The sequence below is a fragment of the Aythya ferina genome (assembly GCF_964211825.1).
Source record: "Aythya ferina genome assembly, chromosome: 16".
Taxonomy (NCBI): Eukaryota; Metazoa; Chordata; class Aves; order Anseriformes; family Anatidae; genus Aythya; species Aythya ferina.
The window spans coordinates 10,151,996-10,174,908 of NC_140315.1; the positions used below are offsets into that span (position 1 = coordinate 10,151,996).

The 22,913-nt window shown below is 63.0% G+C and overlaps 1 protein-coding gene across 3 annotated transcripts in view; it reads right to left on the minus strand.

The window, feature by feature from the left end:
- SRC (SRC proto-oncogene, non-receptor tyrosine kinase) overlaps positions 1 to 14,887 on the minus strand; it is a 31,080-nt gene extending 16,193 nt beyond the window's left edge. Inside the window, exons 1-4 of one of the 3 annotated variants that reach the window (XM_084538340.1) lie at positions 14,702 to 14,887; positions 2,902 to 2,967; positions 756 to 1,005; positions 436 to 535 (exon numbers count right to left, since the gene is read on the minus strand). In XM_084538340.1, the coding sequence (XP_084394466.1) occupies positions 436 to 535; positions 756 to 996 (341 nt within the window). In that variant the 5' untranslated portion in view covers positions 997 to 1,005; positions 2,902 to 2,967; positions 14,702 to 14,887. Of the gene's footprint in view, positions 1 to 435; positions 536 to 755; positions 1,006 to 2,901; positions 2,971 to 14,701 lie in introns of all 3 variants that reach the window. The other 2 variants (XM_084538339.1, XM_084538341.1) reach the window with 2 other exon arrangements.
- Between the last annotated feature and the right edge of the window lie 8,026 nt (positions 14,888 to 22,913).

The window sequence follows — 22,913 nt, forward strand, 5'->3', positions numbered from 1 at the left end:
GGAGAGAAGAAAAACAGTCAAGAGGGAAGCTGAGGTCACAGGCACCGCGGAAGGACGAGAAAAGCATCTGGGGAGTGGAGGGGGTGAGTCCAGGCAGACGAGAGGCAGCCGAGCGCTGACGGGGACGGGGGGCAGGCGGGGACGTGGCCCCGAGCTGGGGACCGGCTCTGGGACGCGGAGGTGGCTTGGTGGCAGGGCTGCGAGGCAGTGGTGCCCAGCAGTGGGGGCAGGAGGATTGGGGAGCATCGAGCATCCCCCAAGCCATGGCCTCTAATGCCAGTGGCCTCAGACACGTCCCTGCTTCCACACACGGCTCTAAAATGCCCCTTGGAGTGTCCCCGAGGACAGCTGGCCTGCCCGAGGCTGGGCTCGGTGACCCCTCTGGAGCCCTCTTGAGGGGGTGAAGCTTGGCCACAGGGGCACAGGGACACTCACGTGTTGTTGACAATTTGGAGGCGTTCTCCTTTCTTGAAGGACAGGTCCGTTTCGGTCCGGGACTCGTAGTCATAGAGGGCCACGAAGGTGGTGACTCCGCCTGCGACAGGAACCGCTCAGGGTGAGCGCCGCCGCCCCGCAGCACGGCACTGGGGCACCCTCCTGTCCCACCACCCTCCCACCACCAGACAAAACACCTCTGCCAACCTAGCCCAAAACAAAAAAAGCCTCCTTCCAGAGGAGGGGACCCCACCGCCACCAGGAGGAGCTGGAACCAAACCCAGCCAGACCCAACCCGAGGGTGCCGGGGCCGCACTGACCGGCCAGCGCCCCGGAGCGCTGCGGCGACGTGACGGTGTCGGAGGTGTTGAAGCCTCCGAAAAGCTTGGACTCGGCGGCCATGGTCCCGAAGGAGCGGCTGGGGGTGCGATGGGCGTCGGGGGCAGCCGCTTTGCTGGGTGTCTGCGAGGCCGGGTACCCCCCGTGGTGGGTGCTGTCGGCCGGCTCCAGGCTGCGCCGGCGCTGGCTGGGGTCTTTGGGCTTGCTCTTGCTGCTCCCCATGGTCCCGGGCTGGAGGAGGCAAAACAGGCAGAGGGCTTTTATTTATTATCATCGTCATCATTAAGCCGCTTCCCAGGGGTTTTGCAAGCTGCCTGCCCTCTAGGAAAAGAAACAAAACCCCCAGAGGGTTTCCAAGCACCAGCTGCCGCGAAGCCCGGCCCTCCTGCCCCTGCCCCGGGGCGGCATCGCTGCCCCCCACACCCCCGCTGCCCCCAGACGAGGCGGGTGGGGAGAAGTCACACAGCATGAGCTGGGGAGATGGGATAACAGCACAGCCACCAACCCCACCGAGGAACGCCAGGGCCAGCCCTGCTCGAAGGAAAAGGCTCCTGGGCACCGGGGCGAGCAGCAGTGGGAGCCCCAGGGCCACCCGCATGGGGAGGCTGCGGGGCCACGGCTCTGCTTGGTGCCTGCGGGTACAGCCCCCGAAGGGGGTTTGGGTGCTGGGAATGGTCCTGTGCAGCCCAAAGCCTGCAGCAAACCTCAGAAACAAGGAGCAGAAGTTGGGGTCGGGAGCAGTGTCAGGCAGTCAGCGGCTAAGGACCAAGGGATCTCTGCTTTATATATAGCCCTGCCTTCCCTGCCACTTCGGATCCGGCTCTATAAATACCTCCAAGGTAATGATATAAATGAAGGAAGGGAATTATTCGCAGCCTCCCAAGATGGCAGGATACACAGCAGTGTCCTGCAGCTATGGAAGGCAATATTTAGGCTAGAGCATGCAGGCAGGATGGAAAAGGGAGGCGGAGAAACCTCTTGACAAGGAAAAACCGAGCAGGTGAGGAGCAGAGGAGGCAGCCGGCGCCCGTGGGGCACGGAGCAGAGGGCGAGCGGGCTGCAGCTGCCTGCCAGGCTTTGCCCCACAGAGGACTTTCCAAGCCAGAGCTGGGGCTGCTCCCTCCTCCAGCTCCCTCCCCGTGCTCAGGGCTTGGTTTGACCGTCAGGGCTCGTTTTCCAAGAGACCCGGCTTCTAGCAGGGCCTCAGCCCACGCTTTGGGGAGTTTGGAGCAGAGCGGGACGGGAAGGTCAGACACAAACCCCGCGCTGGCAAATCGTCACCGCTGGCAGACTGGCGGTGGAGAAGAGGGGAGAGGCTGCCCCATAAATAAATGTGCTGCTTAAATCAGAAATGCTTGAGCAGAGGTGCAGGGGAAAGCGGGTCTTTAGAAAAAAAGCAGCAAAGCCCCCTCCCATACCAAGAGCCACCCCTCCATGCTCTCCTCCCTCCGCTCACCTCCGTGCGGGGCTCGGGCACCCGCTGGCACTCCCGGGACCCCGTGGGCTGCCCGGGGCCGGCAGGGCTGTGACCACGGCGCTCGTGACAGCCCACGCGCCTCTGAGCAAGGCGTGCTCACAGCTTCCCCTGGCCGCGGCACTTCCCCCAGCAGGGACACGGCAGGGACACAACTGGGACACGGCCGGGATGGGCAGCGGACAGAGCGCGGCCCCCGAGCGCACCCATGGGGGTGGCTGTGGGGACAAGGGGGGGGCTCCTGGCCCCAAGCAGCGCTGCCGGGCAGCGGGGTTAAAGCAATCGGGTTGCAAGAAGCTGCCCACCACCCGCAGCAATTCCCCTGAAGCTCAGCACCGCTCCTGTCCTCAGCCGGGCAGGATTTGGGGCAGGGCTTCCCCCCGAGGTGCAGGCGGTGGGCTGGAGCGCTGCCAGCATTCCTCGCGCTCGCCTCCGACGGATCAGAGGCGGCAGCTCTCCTGCGGGCAGGATTAGCACCCCAGGCACGTCGCAGCCTGCAGGGACTCCTCTCCTTTCCTCTCCGGGGGCTCGGCACCACTGACAAATTGCGAACCACCGCGGTGCTGAGCTGCGAGGTTTCAGCTCCGGTCCCCGCGGGACCGGTTCCTGGGGGCACCCGGAGATGGGGAGACCCCCCCGGGGCGATTCCTTACCTGTGTTTTCCAGCTACAGCCTGGCCGTGGGGTTGTGGGGGGCTGCCAGCGGCCTCAGCTCAGCTCCTGCTGCAGACAGAGGGATGTTAGTGGCCCTGTCCCCGCCGCGTGGGCTGCTGCGCCCACCCTCCTCCTCCTCCTCCTCCTCCTCCTCCTCGCCACCCGCCCACCTCGGCGGGTGCCCCCAGAGCAGGGCAGCCAGCTCTGCTCTCTCATGTGTGAAGAGGGGACGATTCTCTGCTCCACTTCATCGCACCCACCCAGAGAAGGGCGAGGAGGCGGCGGGGGCAGCCCCGGGCGATGCACGGCGGCGAGAGGGCAGCAGGGCCACGCGGCTCCCAGGGCACCCCAACCCGCTGGGGGGTTTTTTTTGGTCGTTCCCCAAAGGAGGAGAAGCAAAGTCAGCACCATGGGGCACTTCCAGACCCATTGCTTTGTCTCGGATGGCTGGGACTGGCCACAGGGGCGCTGGGCCACCAAACAGGGACCTTGTCCCCGGGGACACGGGTGGCCCTCCCCGCCCCCCGCAGCACAGACAAACCGCAGCGTGGAGCGCGCACAGTCCTGGAGCACCTCACGCTGCTCAAGCCCTGACTCAGCAAGAAAAGCGTGTTTTGACCAAAATTCTCAAAAGGCACAGATTCTTATTGCAAGTGTGGGTGCTGAGGGGACGTGCAAAACACGCTGTTGTCTGGCAGCAGCAGCCCAGGGCAGAGCTTTGGGTCAGAGCAAGGAAGGGCTCCCCGCAGCCGGGGGCTCCCCACGCGCCAAACACGCAGGGGTCAGCCGCAAGGCAGCCCCTGCGGCACCCCCAGATGGGCCACGGCCCCCAGCAGAGGGACGCTGCCGTGCCAAAAAGCCAGACCCCAAGCTTCCCTTCACCTCCAGGGACACCGCGCACTGCAGACGGAGCAGGCACCGAGCTTTTCCCCACGCCACCAGCTAACCACGCTCACCACCCAGCCACGGCCTCCTGCCTTCAAGCAGGAGCCCCGGGTGTTAGCAGCATCACACCACACAGCTCCACGGCAGCTGCTCCGGGCTCCTCATGCTCCAAATTTGCAGCACGAGGCACAAACCCGCACAGGAGCCGCAGCCCGCCGTGTCCCCCCCACCGGCCGGGCGCCGTGCCGAGGATGTGCCACGCTGTGGGTTTATTTTGCGCCCCTTCCCCCCACCTCGTGGCAGTAAGTTTTGTGGCTATTTTTAGTGCATTTGATGAGGGTAACGAGCAGCGGCTGATTGACAGCCCTTTTACGACTTGAATGGTTTGTAATTTGTGCCTGACTAATATTCGCCGCCAATAATTGCACAGCGGGATGGGAGGTGGGGGAAGCTGCAGTCTCAACTCCAGGCTGCAGCACATACAAATAAGGCTGCGACGCGCACCCACGTGGCGTCCCCACCGCCCCGCGCCGTGTCCCCAGGCACTGCCACGTTCCCACGGTGGCCCCGTGGCAGCATCCCTCGGGTGGCGAGGCGCTCTGCCCCGCAGCAGGCACGGCAGCCCTCCTGGACCCCCAAAGGGTGCTCAGCACCGAGTTCCGCACACGGGGTCTTCCTGGCTCCCCATTTCCCCCCCCTGCAAGCAGCAGCAGGGCCTGGCTGAGCCGTGCATCCCCACCCAGGAGAGCCCCAGCAGGAGGGCACCGCCACACTCCCCTCTCCAGAATCAGTTGAAGGAAGCGCCCGGAGCTGCCCCGCTCAGCTCGGGCCCCATCCCATCCGTGGCTTCCCCCTCCCCTCGTGCCGGGGGCAGCAGAGCCCCCACGCAGCACAGCCGGGGCTGGGAACACCGCCTGACCTGCCCGACACCCCCAGCCCCCTGATACCCGCATCCCCAGGGTTTTTCTCCCCCCCCAAAAAATTAAACGGCGAGGTGGGACGCGAGAAAAGGCTGGCTCCTCCGCCCTACCTCGCAGGGATGCTCTCGGAGAAGCAGCACAGGGGGAAGCTCGGGGGCCAAGGCGTCTCCTCCAGCCAGGCTGCTGCACCCGGATGGCTCAAGGATACAGCGCAAGTTGTAAAAGCCACGCCGATAGCAGGCTTGGCGATGCAGGGCGAAGCAATCTTTTTCTTTTTTTTTTTTTTCCCAAAGACACTAACAAAAGGCACTGATTGGGAGCAGACAAAACACAGAAATACCACGTTTGCCGGCTTCTGTGTAGCAGGAGCTGAAACCTTGGGAAATTCTGCGACACGCTGGGGCCCGGGGCCAGACGGGGAGCCTTGGGGAGGGAGAAATCTCCGGCAAAACAGGCTCTGGCCTTGGGGCTGCTGAAGGGCCGGGTGGGTGCCCAGCAGGACACGGTGCTCCAGGCATGGGGACACCACGCCGGGCAGGGACATCTGTGCAGTGACCCCCCCCAGGCTTTAACGCCCCCCCTAAAGAGGTTTTGCTTCCCTTCCCTGCAGCATGGTTGCAGGGAGGCCTCTGCCAGCCCTGCCTGGGAGAGCTTTGCGTGAAGCACGGCCTGATCCCCGCCTCACACACACCAAAATCGGAGCAATCACCGCAGGCACAGCCGGGGGGCGGCGGGCAGGGGGCCACCAGCAGCCCCAGGCAGGTTCCCCCCTCACACCCGCCCGCTTCAGCGCCTCGCAGAGCCCCCGCGGGATGAGTAACGGCACCTGTCTGCTGCCAGACTGAAAAATGAAGCGTGCAGGGCGGCGGGGACGCCGCGCGAGACAAAGCCGCCTCGTGGTGCAGCGCCGAGCCCACCGGGGGCGAGCACAACCTGAGGGAAGGAGCGAAAAGCCCGGGGCACGGCCCCCAGCCCACCCCACGCCCCTTGCCCATGCCAGGAGCAGGGACGGGCTCAGGCATGGCACAGAAAAATCGCCTGCTGGGTGTGCCACCAGGCAGGGAGAGCCACAGCTGGAGGCGACCAATGAGTTGCTGTGAGCCCCCGTGCCCGTCCTCCAGCAGCCCCCTCCCCGATTTTGGCAGGAGACACAGCCCCAGACACGCACACGCAGCTGCTGCCCCCAAATGGGGGGCTCGGTGCCAGGGATGCCCCTGAAATTTTGCTTCCTCCCGCTGCAGAGGCAGCACCAGAGCCTCGCCAGCCCGGCCGTGAGCGGTGGCACCGGGATGGAGAGGCTGGGGACAAATCCCAGGACACGGACACCTCGCAGGGCACCAGGACGGCAGCAAGGCACGCGGCTGGGGGCCAGCAAACGGCAGCGCAGCCCCTGGTGCACTCGGGAGCACCTCGCTGCCCTCCCCAGAGCTCGAGGCCCCAGCACAGCAGCACATCTCCGAGTCCCAGGCGCTGGTGAAAAAAGGGGGGCTGCTCCCCCAGCTCATCCCAGCTCATCCCTCCCCACCACAGCACCCCGGCCACCCTTCCCTGCCTCCCCCAGAAGAAATCCTCCGGGACAGAGCAGGTTTGGGGCCGTGGCGGAGCAGGGAGGGATGCACGCGGTGGGGTCACAGCGCCCGGCCACGCGCTGCCGCCCGATGCGAGGAGCGGCCCCTCCCTTAGCACCCTGTCAGCTCCCGTTAAATTTAGAGCCATCTTAATTAAAGCTGCACAGCCCAACCTAGCAGGGGCCAGCGGGTCGTGACAGGGCGAAGGATAATTAAATCAGCCATACAAATTCACCCCCCCCCCCTCCCCTCCACGCACGGGGGAGAGTCACGTTCGGGAGCAATTTGGGAACGTGTCAAAACACGAGTTAGAGACCAGACCAAAGCCCTGAGAGGCACAAAGCAGGTGCTGGATGTTTATCTGGCCAAGAAACTCAGAAACATTAAAAAAACACAACACAGAGAGGTGTGCAGGGAGGCAGGGACACACCACGCCGCCCCCACCACCGCGGGGCCGCATGCTGCCCGACGCAGCAGGGCCAGCCCTCGACAGCCAGATTTGGGTTTTGTTTCTTCGAGGCGATGGGAAGCACGTTACCCAGGCAGGCAGGGTTTCAGGGGATGGCTCCGCACACAGCCCGGTGCCCCCCGGTGACCCCCAGAGCACCCCAAAGCCAGGCGAGGGCAGGGAAACCCTGGCTGCAGGCGCCCTGCAAGCTCCATCTTGCTTAAGGCTGGCAAGAAAAAAACTCACAAGGCTGACCTCCCAAACTCACTGCCAGCTCCCCGGGGCGAGCAGGGTGCCAGCACCTCGTGTTTTCTGGTGTTTTAAGCCTTTTGCTGCCCCAAGGGCTCCTCCCCAGCAAGGGCAGAGCAGCGGCTTTCCTTAAAGAACAGCGGGATCTGGGCGTAATCCCAGCACCTCGGGCGCGGTTAGGAGGCACGCAGGGGATTTCTGTGCTGGGAGAGGGACGGACACCACCTGCAGCAGACCCGGGCATGACAGGGCCACGTCTCCAAAGCTTCAAACCGGGCAACAAGTCCAGCCCCGGGGCTAAGAGCTGAGGCCACCACTCACCTGGAGCCAGGAAGGTGCCAGCCCAGGTTCCAGGGCTCCACCAGCCCCGTGCCCGTGTCCCAGAGGAGGTCCCAGGGTTCAGGGCACTGTTAGGAAGTGTTTGGGGTCAGGGAAGAAGCAAAAGTGGGCCGGAGGCTCCTGGAGCCCCTCCATGAGTGCTTCTGGAGAGCATTTGGACACCTGGACAGGAGCACCTCGCCCCCAGCCAACAGAGGTGTCCTCCACCCGCTCTGCTGTGCAAGGGAAGAAATTTTCAAAGAGAAGAAATTTTTCACCCCAAGGCCAGTCCGGCACAGGGACAGGTCCCGGTGAGGCAGTGGGATGTCCCCAGGGAGATGCCCCAGGCTGGGCATGGCCCCGCATCGCCTCCCGGTGCCTCCCAGCCCAGCTCACCCCGCGCTTCCAGGATCCCCGTCAGGGCACGAGCCAGAAGCAGCGATTGCCAAACCAGCTCCAAGAAATGCTTTCCAAAGCCCTTGGCGTGCGTTCACCTGAAGCGTGCTTCTCCCAGACAGGTGCTGAGGGCACCCTTCTCCTCCTGCCAAGGCCAGGAGGAGCAGAGGGAATGCTCCCAAGTGCACCAAACGCCTGCGGGGCCGGGCAGCACTGACGGGGAGCTGGGACCAGCACCAGGATTGACGGAGCCATGGGGCAAATCTTCCCAAAACCGCCCTCCAAAGAGACCCCCAGAACGCTCCTTGTCAGTGCCAGCCCCAGGGCATGCCCCCAGCCCGGGGCTCCCCCCCAGCTCCCGTTTCCCGCAGCCCCCCCCAAATGCACGGCGTTCCCATCCTCCCCCCGAGCCTTCTGGGGGAAAAGAGGCCGGGCGGCAGCGGGGTGACCCGGGCTGGCCTCTGGAGGAGGAGCACGGGGCCGGGGAGCTCAGTTCCCCATTCCTGCCTCCCTGCTGCCGGCTCCAGGACGGCTGCAGAGAACGGAGCTTGCTTCTGCTTTCTGCGAGGAGAGAGCCCGGGGCTCCCCGTGGGATACCCAGCGCCCAGCCCGGCTCCTGGGGATGGGAAGGGGCAGGCAGGCAGCAAACAGCACGGATCGGCCCCAAACGGCGCTGCCTGCGGGTGCCGTGGCTCAGGGGGTGCCGCACAGGCATCCCCATTGCGTGGCCGGCGCCCCAGGCTGAGGACGCTTTTTCAGGCTGAAAAGCTCCAGATCCGAGCAAGCTGCAACCACCCCGGCCACGCTGGCGTCACCGCCGAAACATTTCCCCGCTGAGCAGAACCAGCCTGGCCAGTCCGGCCGGCAGCCGAGCTCCCGGGCCCCCCCCAAACCCCTGGGGGCCGCAGCTCGGGGCGCACGGCCCCTGCCCCGCGCAGCCCCCGCGGGACCCTGACGGCACAAAAGGCTGCGAGGTGGAACAAGAAGCGAAACGGTGGCTGCCAGCACAGGAGAAGGGCTGGGAGGTGTCCGCAGGGTCCCCAGCGGTCCCGTGGGGCGTGCTTCAGGGAACCTCGGGGCCCCCAGGCAGGCGGAGGGGGCTGTGGGGGGCTGAGGGTCAGGGCTGGGCGATGCAGCCGCCAAGGCAGGGTCCCCAGGGATGCTCACGTTACCCCTGCCTTCACCTCAACCTGTGTGGATGGGGCTGGGAGCAGCTGCCAGGGCGGCAGGCACAGCCTGGGAGCACAGCGCTGCTCTCAGCACCACCACGCTCTGCCCCGAGACGTGCCTGGGGAGCCTGGACCTCTCCGGTGGGGACAGCAGCCCCCACGGCCACTCCGATCTCCAGCACCATTCGTCACCAAGACGAGGTCACCATTTTTGGGGGCACCAGAGGAAGCTCAGCACAGCTACTGGAAGGGTTTCGGGGTGAGCTGAGATCAGCCGGATCCACACGGCGTTTCCGTGCCTAAAAAACCCCGTGCTGGGCTCCCCAGGTGTGCCCCAGCTGCTCCCGGGGTGAGCGGGATGCTCGGAGCCAGCCGCGAGGTGCAGCCCAGCCGGTGCTCGCCGCAAACAGCCCCAGCAGATGCAAAACAAAGGAAAACGCTGAGCTGGTGTCTTTCATCCTGCCGCTCCGGGAGGGGAGAGCCAGGCCCCGTGCACGTCCCAGCCCCGCACCGCTCGCTTGGGTGCCCAGAGCCCGGCTGGGTGCTGGGCGAGTGGCAGGGACCAGCCCGGGGCTGCTGGCACGGGACGAGCTGCGGGCACACGGGCACCTTGAGCCCTCCCTGGGCACCTCTCCCACCCGTGCTCGTGTCTCTCGTCCCACCCAGGGCTGCCAAGCGCCCTTCTCCTCCCGGGGGCAGCACCCGCGGGGCAGGGCCGAGCGGCACCTCCTGCTTTCCATCGCCTCCCGTCCCTGGCAGCTTGGACACAGCACGGCCACAGCACAGCACCAGAACCCCCCGAGCCCTGCGGCCGTCAGCACCCCCAGCAGGGCGAGAAGGGCTCCCAGGAGCTGCAGCACGCACGGACGTGTGCGCACACGCTCCCGGCACCCTGAGCCCGTCCTCCCCGCGGGCTTTCAGACCCAGCAGTGAGCTGGGAGCACCACACCGATCCTCACCGCAGGGTCTTTGGGGCCACACGCGTGTCCTCCCCACCCGATCTGGTGGGATTTGGGCTTTCCCATCCGACCTGGCCACCCCTCGGCACCGCAGGCACTCACCCCAGGCAGCAGCCCGGCCACCACTCAGTGTCCCCAACTCATGAGACGTGGCCTCTCGCCCCCTGGCCTCTCGCCCCCTGTGCTCTCGTCCCGCCGTGGTGGCAGGGCCCAGCCCCACGCAGAGCTTCCCGAGCCCCCCGGGCCGCTGGGGCTCCCCTTATCTCATGCTGGAGGCAGCCGGGGAAAGGAAAGGGCACGGCAGAGCAGGGAGTGACTCCGAAAGCTGTTACGTTTGCTTTTTTTTCCCCTGTTTTGTTTCATTTTGGGGAAGTTCCCCACCGCACAGCTCCACCCCAGGAGCATCCAGACCCCAGAAGGCGCAGCCCGAGCCTGCGGCTGCAGGGACAGAGCTGGGGAGGGAGAAGCCGAGCACAAAACCGGCTGAGCTGGGGAGGGAAACCCTTAAAAGTCCCACCCGGGGGGCTGCTGGCGGGGAAGCAGCGGCACGCCATGTGCGTAAGGTCGCATTTGCCCAGCTGCAGTGGGTCTGGATGGGGAAACTGAGGCAGGCGGCTGGGGAAGCGAGGCGGAGCAGCAAAGCTCGGGCAGCCCTGCAGCCCCCAGCTTCTGCTGAGCAGGCTGCGAGGGGGAAACTTTTAGGATGTGGCTGCTCAGACACACGGCAGCCCGCAGGCACGGGGAGCTGCTGGGGCCGGGCAACATCGCTGTGCCGGGGGCTACGCGGCACCAACCCCGCTGCCATCCCCCCCGCATGGCTTAGCCCCGGCCGAGCGGACACCACCCAGCTCAGCCCACCCGAGGCTGCCCCGAGCCGTCCTCTCCCACCTCAGCACCCCAAACCCTGCCCTTCCCAACAGCTCCCCGCCCCCGAGCCGGGGCACCCATGGGGACCCCATTGGGGAGGAGGGCGCGAGGCTGAGCTGAGCCCGGCTGCCCCGTGGCGGCTTCATAGGGGCGTTTCGGTGCCTTGTGGCAGCACCGGGGGAAAGTGACACAAGTGTCCCCGAGTCACACAGGGCAGCCCTGCTGTGCCCCAGCCCGGGGACAGGCACGGCAGGACGGCTGTCACTGAGACGGAGATGGCACCAGGGTGACAGCAGGGGTTTGGTGACGGGGAGAGGCCGGGGATGGGCGCAGAGCACAGGCTCACGAGACCGCCCTGCTGCTGAGAGCTGCACTTCCTCATTTCCCTCCCCGAAGCCCTCTCCCACGCAGCCAGGCACCGAGACGAGCCCTGCTGACCCTCGGGTTACGCCACAGATATTTCGGCTACTCCACAACATCTCCACGCAACACCAAGGCAGCCTGGAGCTGCGGGGCTGGGGCAGGCTTCTGTAGGGTCTGAGGCAAAACCTCCACCCGGATCCCCCTTCCCCAGGGTTTCTCCTCCTCGCTCCGCGCACCGCTCTCATCCTCCCTGTGACCCAAGGGTCCCTTTGCTGCTTTTCGGGCGCTGCCTCCACAGGTGCCCCCCGTGCCCTGCAGCAGCCCCAGCAGCCCCCAGCGCGTCCCAAGCGCTCCCCAGCTCGGCTCCCGGGGAGGCAGAGGGCAGCGAGGAGATCCGTAGCCTCGAGGGAAGTCAGCGCGAGACGCAGATTTACAGGTCCTGGTTCCTGGCCCAGGTTCAAACCACATTCGTTCCCGAAATCTGTTTCGGCGCTTTCTTTTCCGAGCCGTGCATGGCAGAGGCATGTGCAAAGCGCCGCCGAGGGCCTTGCAGCGAGGCCGTCCGTGCCACAACAGGACCCGGGCGCACCTGAGCTGCGACGCAGCCCACGCGGGTCCAGCTGTGCTCAGCCAAACAAAAAACCACCCCCCTCTTTTTCCAGCCCTCCCGACTGGACCTCAGGGTGGACTATCTCATGGCTCACTGCCAGTTTAAAACATCAAGGACCAGAATCATCACTTTTTCCTCCCCCCCTCCGAGGCACACACGTTTCTGCTCCCGGACGGAGGCTCCGGCACAACGCAAGCCCCGGGGGAACAGCTCTGAGTGCCCCCAAGTCAGAGGAGGCGGAAAACAGAAGGATGGCAGAATGGAAAGGGTGACAACCCCGCGCTGCAGTCACACGGACGGCACGGCCAGGGGGGCAATTTCCACGCCAAGAGGTTGGAGCTGGCTGGCGAGCACCGCGCCGCGGGGAGCCTGCCCGTGCCGGGCGCACACGCGCTGCTCCGGCGGGGCTTCGAGGGCTCGGGGCTGAGAGGCAAAGTGCTGAGGAAGCGAGGTCAGACGGGAAATTGTTCCAGGAGATAAAGGAACGAGTCAGAAGCCGAGCAGCAGAATAGGCAGCGCAGGAAACAATAGTGCCTCAGATAGCCCCGCGCGCTTCCCCCCGCGAGGCCGAGCGGGCAGCGCTTTGTGGAAGCGATGCTCTCGTGCTCTTCCCCCCTGAACACGCCGGGAGGAAGCGGGGGCTGTTGCTTCAGCTGGGCTCGCTCCAGCTGTTCCCCTGTCGAGGCGTTACACGCACTCGCTGGTCGCTATAAGGAGTGGCCAAGTCCTCCCTGCCCCTACCAAATACCAATTTCATGTGTGAGCGGCTTCACGAGCCAGGCACAGCCCCGGCTTGGGGCGTGCAGGAGGGGCAGGGGTCTCAGGGGGGCACAGGAGCCCCCAGCTCCATCCCCTCTGCTCCCTCCTCGCCTCCATGAGCCCAGTGAAACGCTGCTGCTCGCCCCGGGCCAGCCTGCCCTGGGGAGCACCAATGTTCCCTCCATGTCACCACAGAGCTTCCTGCCCATGAGTGGAGCCTCTGCAGCTCTCGGCCACCGTGAGCCACACACAGCTCCTTCCCCTTCCCAGCCCTCGCTGCCTCCCCACAGCACCGAGGTGATCTGCCTTCACGTGGGACAAAGTCATTAAAGGGCAGAGATATCGTTAGGGCATCTCCAGCGCTCTGTGAGGCCGCTGAAGACCCAGACAGGGAACAGCGGACTTCCCTTCACCGCCTTGTCAGCCCAAGGACAACCCCATCCCGTAAATAACCCCGTCCCCAAAATCCTAGGGCTGGGGCTTGGTGAAGCTCCCTGGACAAGCCCCTGCCCCACTGCTCAGGGGTCAAAGCCTGGCCCTGGGAGCCAGCCCATGAGCTGGAACAGAGGTGCCCTCCTGTGAGAAGCCAGCACCGACTGGCTAATGATTAGAGACGCGGCTCCCCGCGGAGCAGCCTCATCTCGGAGGCACCAAACAGCCGAGGTCTGTCCAGGGGCCAGATCCTGAGCTGGCACAGGGAGGCACAGAACAACTGCTGGCAGCACGGTGAGCAGCGCAGGATCGGTCTCCCCATCGGCAGAAGCGCTGGGAGCTGCCCTGCAACGTTGGCGACGTCCCCCCGTGCGTCCCCATCGCACCTCCCCGGGGACTGGCGGTGACATTTTGGTGCCGCACGGGATCCCAGGCACACATTGAGGTGCTGATGGGGTTCCCTGGGACAAACGGCCCCCAGCCCCAAAGGCCGGACCTCGGGGGAGGTGGCCGTGGCTCGGTCCCACGCCCGTGTGCTAGTCACCGCTGGCGGTGGGCGCCTCAGCAGGTCGGAGAGGAGGGACAAAACCCTCCAGCTTCCTGCCTGCCGCACACCTCCTCCTGCGGGGAGCACCAGCCTGGGAGGAGGGAAAAAAAATAAATAAACCGAGCCTTTTGTTGCCACCCTCGTGCGGCTCGGCTGGCGGACGGCACTGCTGGCAGCGCGCTGTCCCGTCCCTGCGATGCCAGCACCGCACCCCGGCCCCAAATGCCACCAGGCGGTGGGACCTGTCCTGGGGACCCCCCTGCACCGAGCGGCCCCACCACGTCCCCTTCCCTCACGTCGTGTCCGGAACAAGCCGCGACAGCCCCGTGGCCCTATAAGCTCTGGGGTGGCCACAGCAACGTGCCAACACCCCATGGGAACGGCACCCCGAGCCCCTAGGGCAGCGCGGGGAGGGGACCGAGGTCACTGCCTGGCTCCAGATGGGGACCAAACACGTTGGATGCTGAGGACCCCCCGGTGGGTTTCGCAGCTCTTTGGGGTGACACGGCACACCACAGCGGGTCGGCACCCCGATACAGCCAGAGGAGCCCAGCCCGGCCCCGCTTTGGCTCTGCTGAACCCCGTGCTGCTGCGACGGGGACGGTGGGGACAGTGGGGACGCGCCAGCGCGATGGCTCCCAGCCACGCGTGGCGACCGTGTCGCCTGGGTGGCCATGGGGGAACTCAGCGCGTGCATAAAGCCCTCAGTGGGGCCACCCTGGGCACCGCAGCCTCCCGCGGGGCTGCTCCCCGCAGCATCGCCCCGGCCCCACGCGGCCCCCCCCCGGCACTGGACGCGAGCCCCCCGAAAATCAGCGGCGAGCGAAGCCTAGGAGGGAAAGGGATCGGGAGACATCAAAGCGAGGAGCGGGGGGGCGATGAATATTTCATGTCCTGGCCTACATTCGGCCCCGCTCTCCCCGCCCTGCGCTCCCGGGGGTCCCCCCGCAGCCCCTGAGCACAACAAAGGGGAGCGCAGGCAGGCGGTGCCGCCCCGCCGGACCCCGCTGCACCCTCGGCACCCCCAGCCGGGCTCAGAACCGCCCCAAACCCCGACCCTCGGCATCCCCCGGCAGACCCCGACCCCCAAAACCCCGCGCATCCTCCGCTGGACGCCCCCCGACCCCACAAACCCCACAGACCCCACAACCCGCCCGCGGGCACCGCCGCCCGGACCGACCCCACCGCACGGCGGGGACACCCCCAGCCGCTCGGGGGGGCTCCTCCCCAACCCCCCCGTACCCCACGAGGACCCCCCCATACCTCCATGGGGACCCCCCCCCCTCCAAAACCGTGCGCCCCCCGCTCACCTCCCCCGTGCGCGCCCTCCGGGGCTCGATCGCGGCTTTGTCTCCGTGCCGGGGGCGCGGCCGCCGCCCCCCCCCGAGCCGTGGCAGCCCCGGTGCCCCCCCCGCAGCCCCGAGCCGAGCCGAGCCGGGCCGGGCCGGGCGCTCAGGGCTGCGCCGCCGGCAGCATCGCGCAGCGCCGCCGCTTCGCTCCCGCCCCCGCTTCGCTTTCCAACCTCCGTTCCCCCCCCCCCCCCCGCCACCTTCTCCGGGGTGTGTTTGGGGGGGGGCAACCCACAGGGAGGAAAAAAAAAAATAAAAAATAAAATAGGAATATGGCAGCAAACCGGAAACGGCTATAGGGAAAAAAATAAAAATGCAGCCCCTCCCCTGTATTTTTTTTTTTTTTTTTTTTTTTAAAGGGAGAAGGCTCCGGGCAGCCGGGCTCCGAGGGGTGCGGAGCGGGGTGCGGAGCCTCCCCCGCCTGCGGCTTTAGGGGCGCGCCCCGGCCGTGGGAGCCGCGAGCCTGGAGCTGGGGGGCTCGGGGCCGAGGGGGGTTCAGGGTCAGGGGGTCCTGGGGCCCGGGGAGCTCGGGGCCGAGGGGTCTCGGGCTGGGCGCAGCACGGAGCTGGTGTTGGTGCTGACCTGGCAGCCGAAGGTGGCACCAGAAGAGAGCGGTGATTTTTTGGGGAGGTTAGAGCCAGGCCGTTGTGCGTTTTGGTGTACGGCCCCAGAGCAAGTGGCTGTTTGGTCGCAGATTTTGTGCTTGGAACCGAGACCGGGCACCTCCAACCCTGGGCTGTGATCCACCGGCCCCCAGTCTCTAGGAGGAGGCAAAACCTCAGTGGGGAGGCCCTGTGGGCGCAGTGCTGGCCGTGCCGTGTCCCATACCATAACAAACACGAGTGGGGTCTGGCCATGTCACCCCCATGGCTGCCCCCATGCTGTCCGACCCTCGGGGCAGCTGGCAGCCCCCCCACGGCCCCCATCAGCCACCCACGGCATCGCCTGGTGCTCCGCGAACCAGCGGGACGAAGCAGCCCGCTCCGTAAGCCCTGCGCACCCGTTGCCCTGTTTTATGAAGCCGTGGCAATCCGCGGGCCGTATTTCCACATCCACACCTCGCCCGCCACCCCTGCCCACCCCAGGGACCCTCGCAGCCACCTGAGCGGGGATTTTGGAAAGCCCCCCCCGGCTGAGCGAGCCCTGGCACTTCAGAAGCAATTTGGGAAGTTAACGAGGTTCAGGGAACCATGCGGCGGAGCTTTCCTTTCTGTTTCCAATCCTCCCCCCTCGTTCGTTTGAGTTATTAAAAAAATATTTCCTATGACACAGCCGAAGGCCAGCGAGTCCATGAGTCACCAGGAGTGAGGAGTCACGCACGCACTGATCCATCTCCGCCGGCCAGCGCAGCGCCAAGGGGCCCTACCTGGGAGGAGCCGCCGCTGATAAAGCTGGCGAGGGCCAGCGCACCCCATGCCAGCTGGTTTTGGGGCAGCAGCCCTTGAGACCATCCCGAAATGTGGCCTGGGTTTCCCCTGAGGCTTTTTGGGGTGCCACTGTGCAGCCCGGCAGGCACAGGGAGGTGTTAGGGAGGGATTCCTCCACCTGATGTGGGCACTGTGTGTGCCACATGTCAGGACATAAATCATACCACGGCCCCCCCCGTGCTGTCTCCCAGTGGGACGTATCCTGGCCGTGTCCCCGCTGCCCCTACCCCAAGGGGACAGGGCTGCGCGCCCCCCGCCAGCCGCCCAGCGCCGCCTCCCCTGGGGGAGCCCAGGAGCAGCCCCGCGGGCGGCTCGGCCCCAGCCCCGGGGAGCTGCTGGGGGTGACTCAGCCTCTGCCGGATCCAGACCCGAGCCCAAGATGCAATTATGACTTATAAATATTTGAATTTTGTTTTCCTCTTTTGCAATCGGCCCCTTTTCCACCCGCGGCCCTGCAATCGCATTTCCATCTCTGGCAGCGCCGGGCTGTGGCTCGGAGGCAGCGCGAGGCAGCGGCGCCTTCAACGCTGCACCGGGCCCGCGACGCAGGCTCCCGGAGGAAGATGCCAACGTGCAAATTTCACGTGGCAAACAGACACTCTTTAAAACCAGCCTCTTATCTTTTGGGCTCCCGTTCAGGAATGTGCCCTCGCAGGACTCTGACATTAAGCATGCAGCGCTGGCGATAACGCGATTTAAAACATTTGGGTTTAAGCAACTCAGCACGCCCCGCTGCCTGCCTGGCTCCCAGCTGAAGTCCTCAGCCTGACGGTGCTCACCTGCAGCCCTGCTGCTCTCCTGCTCCTTCTGCCACACTCCAAATATTTGTCTTCAAGCAGCCCGAGCCACGACTGGTGTTTCACCCAGCTAGGGACTCCAGTCTCTTTCCTGAAACTATTCTCTTCCTTCTCACCTTTAAACACCACCAGAAAATAACACATGGGAGAGGGGAGGAAGCTTATAGGGACCGAAACTAGGAGGAAAGCAGGTTCTTTCAAATCAAAGCAATCCGTGTATCTATCACCGAGTATTTCTGGTGGCTCACTTCGCTGCACATCTTGGTTTCCAGTTAGAGTTCCACCTTGAGACAAGCACAGGTATGCTTGCACTTTTTTTTTTTTCCCTGACCTTTAAGCAAGTTTCAGCAGGAGGAATAACTGCACGTGGTTTTTACCCCTTTAGGCGTGCTGTGCACGGAGGGCGCGTTGCAGCACCCGGTGCTGCAGTGTTCCTCCCCAGCGAGCTCCGAGGCTCGGCCCTGCTGCTGGGGACACGGACGCTGCCCGGGGCTGCAGAAGCTGCCGAGCTCCCAGAACAACCTGAGCCCCGTCCAAACCTTCCACGGGGCTCCTAAAATCTTCCTGCAAGGCAAAAGGGTGCCGCTGGGGTCCCATCACTGATCCGAGTCCTGCCCTCCCCAGCGTAGCCGGGGATTTACAACAAAACAGCCATTCATCTCCAGCCAGGTTTATTTTTAAGCATCCCTTTGGCAGGCACGAATAAGTTTTGTTTCATGGATTCCGTTCCTGAGGCTAGCTGCATTTTGTGCGCTGCAAATCCCTAATATATTTGCATGAATTATTACTATTAATAATACAATGGCTGTGTTCGAGATGCTGGACAGGCGCAGGAGCAGCCACGGCTGCGTCCCCGAGCTTTATGGTCTTGCACAGAGTGAGTGTGCGTGGCAGCAGCCGGCCAGCAGCAGGAGAGCTGCAGTGACGAGCTCAGGGGCTGACTTAGGCGTACCGAGGGGGATTGACCAGAAGGACAGTCAAGGCACGAGCTATTTGGCAATATTTCATGGCAGAAATACTAATTCTGGCCATTCTGCCCTTCACCGAGCACTGGGGCAGCAAGAGCCGGTGTCTGGCAGGCTGCGTGATGAAGGGGGCGGTGGAGGAGAAGTCACCAGGAGGGCTCAGGACCCATCCTGTCCCTTGGCACGGTGACAATCTGCTGCGCTGGGGACCCTCAACCCTGGCACCGAACTGCACGAGCCAGGAAACCTCACTGCAGAGTGCCCCGGGGACCAGGACCGCTGGAAGCCACTGGCTTGTTGCCGTCTGATAAGAAGGCACCAAGTTCAGCAGCTCCGCGTGCTCGGGGCAGCCACAACATTCCCTGTCGGGCTTCGGACTGATAACGCACAACGTTTCACCAAGATCTGAACTAAGCATCTTGGAACAGCTCGCTCATGCTGAACTCTGGCACTTTCCACTTCTTGCCTCAGTCCAGGAGAAAAGCCGCCCACGAAACGTTAGCATTTCCCAGCGGTGGAAATTCTGCTTTTCGGCCAGCCTCGGCATCAACAGCAGAGAGCGGCTCAGAGGAGCCCGGGGAGGAGCGTCCGGATGAGATTTACGGCCCTCTTTCCAGCCACCTTGCGAGCGGAGCAGCTGGGGAACGCTCCCAGCCGCCGGGCGGTTCAAAGCTCTTGCAGCCACCCTGGCGCAACAATCCCCGGAGCCGAGGGCGTGCGTGGGGACGTGGTGCTGGGACACCCCCGGGGGGCAGAGGAGCCCCCGGGGCACCCGTCTGGGCTGCTCGAGGTCCGGCAAGCGGCTGCGAGCTGCGTGGAGCAGAGCCGGCGCAGACACGAGGGTGTTTCCCCCGAATCACCCAGCGCTGGTCCTTTGAGCGAGGGACGGGCCGAGGAGGCCAAAGTCTGAGTCTGACAAATTTAAACCACATGACGTTCGGATCCGCGCTTGGTTTATGGTGAACTAAGCAAGGAGGGAGGCAGGGGAGCAGTTGGCAGCTCCCCCGCGTCTCTCAAAACCTGTTCCCCTGCAGTTCTCATCACCTCGGAGCCCAGACCCCTGGGGATGCTTGGATGTCTCCTTCAGCCACCCAAGGGAGCAGCTGCAGTGCCAGGAGCATCCACCCGTGGAGCCCACAGCCCCTGGCACCCAGGGACAAAGCCGGGGGGACGCGACCAGGCCGGCTCCTGGCCCCAGCAGGGCACAGCCACCTCTGGGAAGCGGCCGGAGCCTGGCACTGACACAGCCACCAGGTCCCCGAGCGAGGGGAGCGCCTGCGCCCTGCAGCAGCTCGCCCGGCCCGCGCCGCCTGCTGCACTCTGGACTTTGGCTTTGTGTGAGAGGCATTTACGGGCTCGGGGTGGCTTTTGCAGAAGCAGCGGCCAGAGGGAAGGTGGTGGGAACTGGCTTTGGAGCCAAGGGCACCTGGGCTGTAGCCTCAGCTTGGACAAGATGCGCGATGCCAGGCCAGCGCTGGTGCAGAGCTGGCACAGAGACCCCCGGGACCTTTTGGTTAGGAAGGAGGGGCCGATCCAGGGTCAGGTCCCACAAATAAGGAATGCTGCATTTAGCACGGAAATAGGGCATCAGTAAAGCCTAGCACTGGGGATGACGGCCCCTCGACTTGAAGAGGCGTGAGGAACTGAGAGACCCTCAGCCCCTCCGCCCACACCTGGGAGCTGAGCTCTTCAGGTGCTGCAGAGCAGTCAGCCAGGCAGGAGAGGTCTTTACAAAGGAAGCAAAACAGACGTGGTCCAAAGCGGGCTTGCCTCGTACCTACCTGCCAAAAAGGACGCCAGAGCGCACGGGGCACAAGCTACCATGGGCTGCGAAGCAGAGAAACCAGAATTAAAAAGAGGCTCCTTCTCTCCGGGCTGGCTGATCGCGCCTCAGACAGCAGCGTGGGGACGTGGGTGGGAGGCAGGCTGGCCCCGAGCCACGGGGGAACCTGCCAGCCTCCGCTCCAACCACCCGCTGCGCCGCGCCGAGGGGCTGCGGGCGTCTGCTGCGTGGCTGCTCACGCCTCCGGCGCGCAGGGTGCAAAGAGCATCAAAGCCACACAGAGGCCTTCGGGCGCCAAATGGAACTGGGCAAGCTCAGAGGAGGGAAGCAAACACGGCGAGAGGTTTGGGGTTGCACAACGCCGATGCGTGCGTGCTGGCGAGGAACGGATCTGAGCGGCGCAGCAGCATCGCGCTGGTGTAGCGCAAGAGCTCGGGAGCGTAATATTTAATTGCTGTAACTCCTCGTAGCTCAAGGGTAGGCTGAGGTGCGTGGCACGGCTCCCTGGGTGCACCTGGGCTTCCCAGGGCCGAGAGCTGCCTTTTCCCCTGTTATGCTGAAAAAATATTCAGGGAAAGGGGAACAAGCTCAAGGGGCTGATCACAGGTGACAGCCTTCTTCCTCCTGGGCTGCTTTCTTTCCAAGTTCTTTGTATCAGTCCTTGCAAAGCGAGGCGATTCTCACAGTCTGTCACTGGCAGTTGAAACTGGGCTGCAAGGACTGAAGAACTGCAATGGACATCAGCCTACAGGGTGGAAACACCAAGGGGGTGCTTGGGGGTGAAATGAAGTGACAGAAAGGCCACAGACTGGGGAGAACAACTTGAAAGATGAGAACGTGAGGTAAATTTCAAGGGAGAGATGAGAAGCCCAGCTCATCACCCTGCACTTGCCAGCCCAAGCAAGAGCCATTTTAGACAGACCAGCTACTGCACTAGTCCATACAGCAAACACCACAAAACAGCCCCAACAACAGTCACAAACTACCAGGTACCAGAGAAGAGCAGGAGCTTTCACTGCAGTAACTGGCAATTTCAGAAGCAATGCCCAAGCAAACACTGGCTAGCACCGGTGTCTCTTGCAAGACAACCCCAGCTGAATAATCCCTTCTGGTCTGGGGAGGATGAGGAGGGTCAGATGCCTCCGAACTGCCAAATCTGGCAGTCAACCTAATCATCAAACAAGCACGCGTGCTCCCTACGCCATCACTCGCCATTCATCATCCCGTTTTCTCACTGTAGTCAGTCCCTGATGCCTCATGAGTTTAATGAGCAAACTAACTAAATCAATACGCTCATCCTGATCCCCACAGGCCGCGGGCTGTGAACAACAGAATGTCTGCCTGGAAAAACTGCCTGCCTGCTAGGGGGGCTCCCGAGAGGGAAGGCCAGCACCCCAGCTCTTCGGACATCTCCGCCTAGGCTGGCCAAAAATTCACATGTTCAGCACTGCCCTGGGAAACAGAGGAACCGAGCAGCTCCTCCCCTCCTACAGCCTCGTTTTCTCCTCAAGTATCACGTACAACCTCGCTGCCCCCTGAAATCCAGGCACCGAAGGGATGTTTTCGCATTCTTGATGACAGGGAAATCATCTTAGCTGATAGCCTCTTCACGGGGCCGACTGGCAAACATCAGTCCTCTTCAAAGACGGCCTCGGGCTCTTCAGCTCCTGTCAGCAGGGAACCTCACCGGAGTACCTCTGAAGCAGAGAGAAACGTGTGTATGAGAAGGAAAGTAAATTAGGTCTGAACAAGATTAACAGGGATTTAATTGAACTATGTGAACTGGAACTCCAGTCACGAGCTACTTATTAGGCTGTCTCGGGGGATTGTGCTGCTTGCACTGGAGGAGCACAAGGATGCTTTGTGAATGAGACAGCTCACGGGGACAGCGATGGCCACAGCTCTCGAGATGGGTGGCCAGAAAAGGAGAGCTGCCCGAACGCAACCAGAAACGAAGCAAAAAGATGTCTCAAATCCCAGCCATGTTTCTTCTTGGCCTGTTGAGGGAAAGGAACGTGGTACTGCCCATCAGCAGAGGAAGCCCAGCTCCCAGCCCGGCTCTGGCCAGGAGCACAAGGCGCAGCTCACAGAGGCGCTGCCGGCTGCCTGGTATCTGGAGGCAGACATCTGAAAGCCTCCCCTTCAATAAAAGGGACTTAATGAAGTCTTCAGCTCCCTTTGGGATGTTAATTACAAAACAGCCTGGAGAAAAGTGCTTGGGAATTAAAGGACTTACCACACTAGTCCTTTCCTTTCCTGGTGAGGGAACCAACAGTGGCACTTGCCAGAGCTCGCCTGCTCTTCCCACAGCCCAAGAGCGGCCACCGGGCAGCTCCTTGCTCCAGCCACGGAAACCTGAGCTACGCTCACACACCAAAGAGCTTGTGAAAATCCCCATTATCAACCTCCTGAATCCCCACCTAATCCCCTGCTCATATTACTAACAAATGCTGCCTTTATTTTGGAACCTTCAGGTGGGCTCTTGGAGCCAAACTCTCTCATGAGAGGCAAATTAATTTAGCCATTGCGCCATTTCCTCCTGCCAGGAAGGTGAAGGTGTTCTGGGAGATAGCTCGCTACCTCCAAGTCAAACACAAATAGACGCATGCCTGAAAGTATTAACTAACCAATTTCTCGCAGATTAAAGGATCTCAAAGGCTTTCCCTTAATGGATCGCTTTTTATGAATAGGTTATTTATGTCTCTGTGTTCCTACATTCTGAGAGCTCTGGCAGCTTTCACAGAAAACGCACAGAAAGAGGCAGCAAAATTTGAAAGAGATTTTTTGTAAAGAAAGATATTCAGGTTGTATTTATTACACATTTCAAGAAAAACTAAAATACACAAGACACTGGTAATTTCTAAAGACACAGTGTAAATTCAGTTAACAAATACATTGAAATAGGTATTAAGCTGTTAGAAACAGAGTGAAAATACAACACAATCCCACTTCCCCTTGACAAAATGAACCCCCAATGTCCATGATTTCCACTTAGCAATGAGCAGTTAAGCCTCTAGACAGCTAGACAAAGATGTTGATGTAGTAGCCTGCCATTCCAGGGTAACCACACAGGGCTCATCCCTAACTGGTTCTCGGCTGTGGAAGCACTTCTGTATTTTGGGTAATGTGTGCACTACTCTTTCAATATTTACAGTTCTGTGAGAACAAAGCAATAGAACCCACCTTTAGGTAACCTGCAGA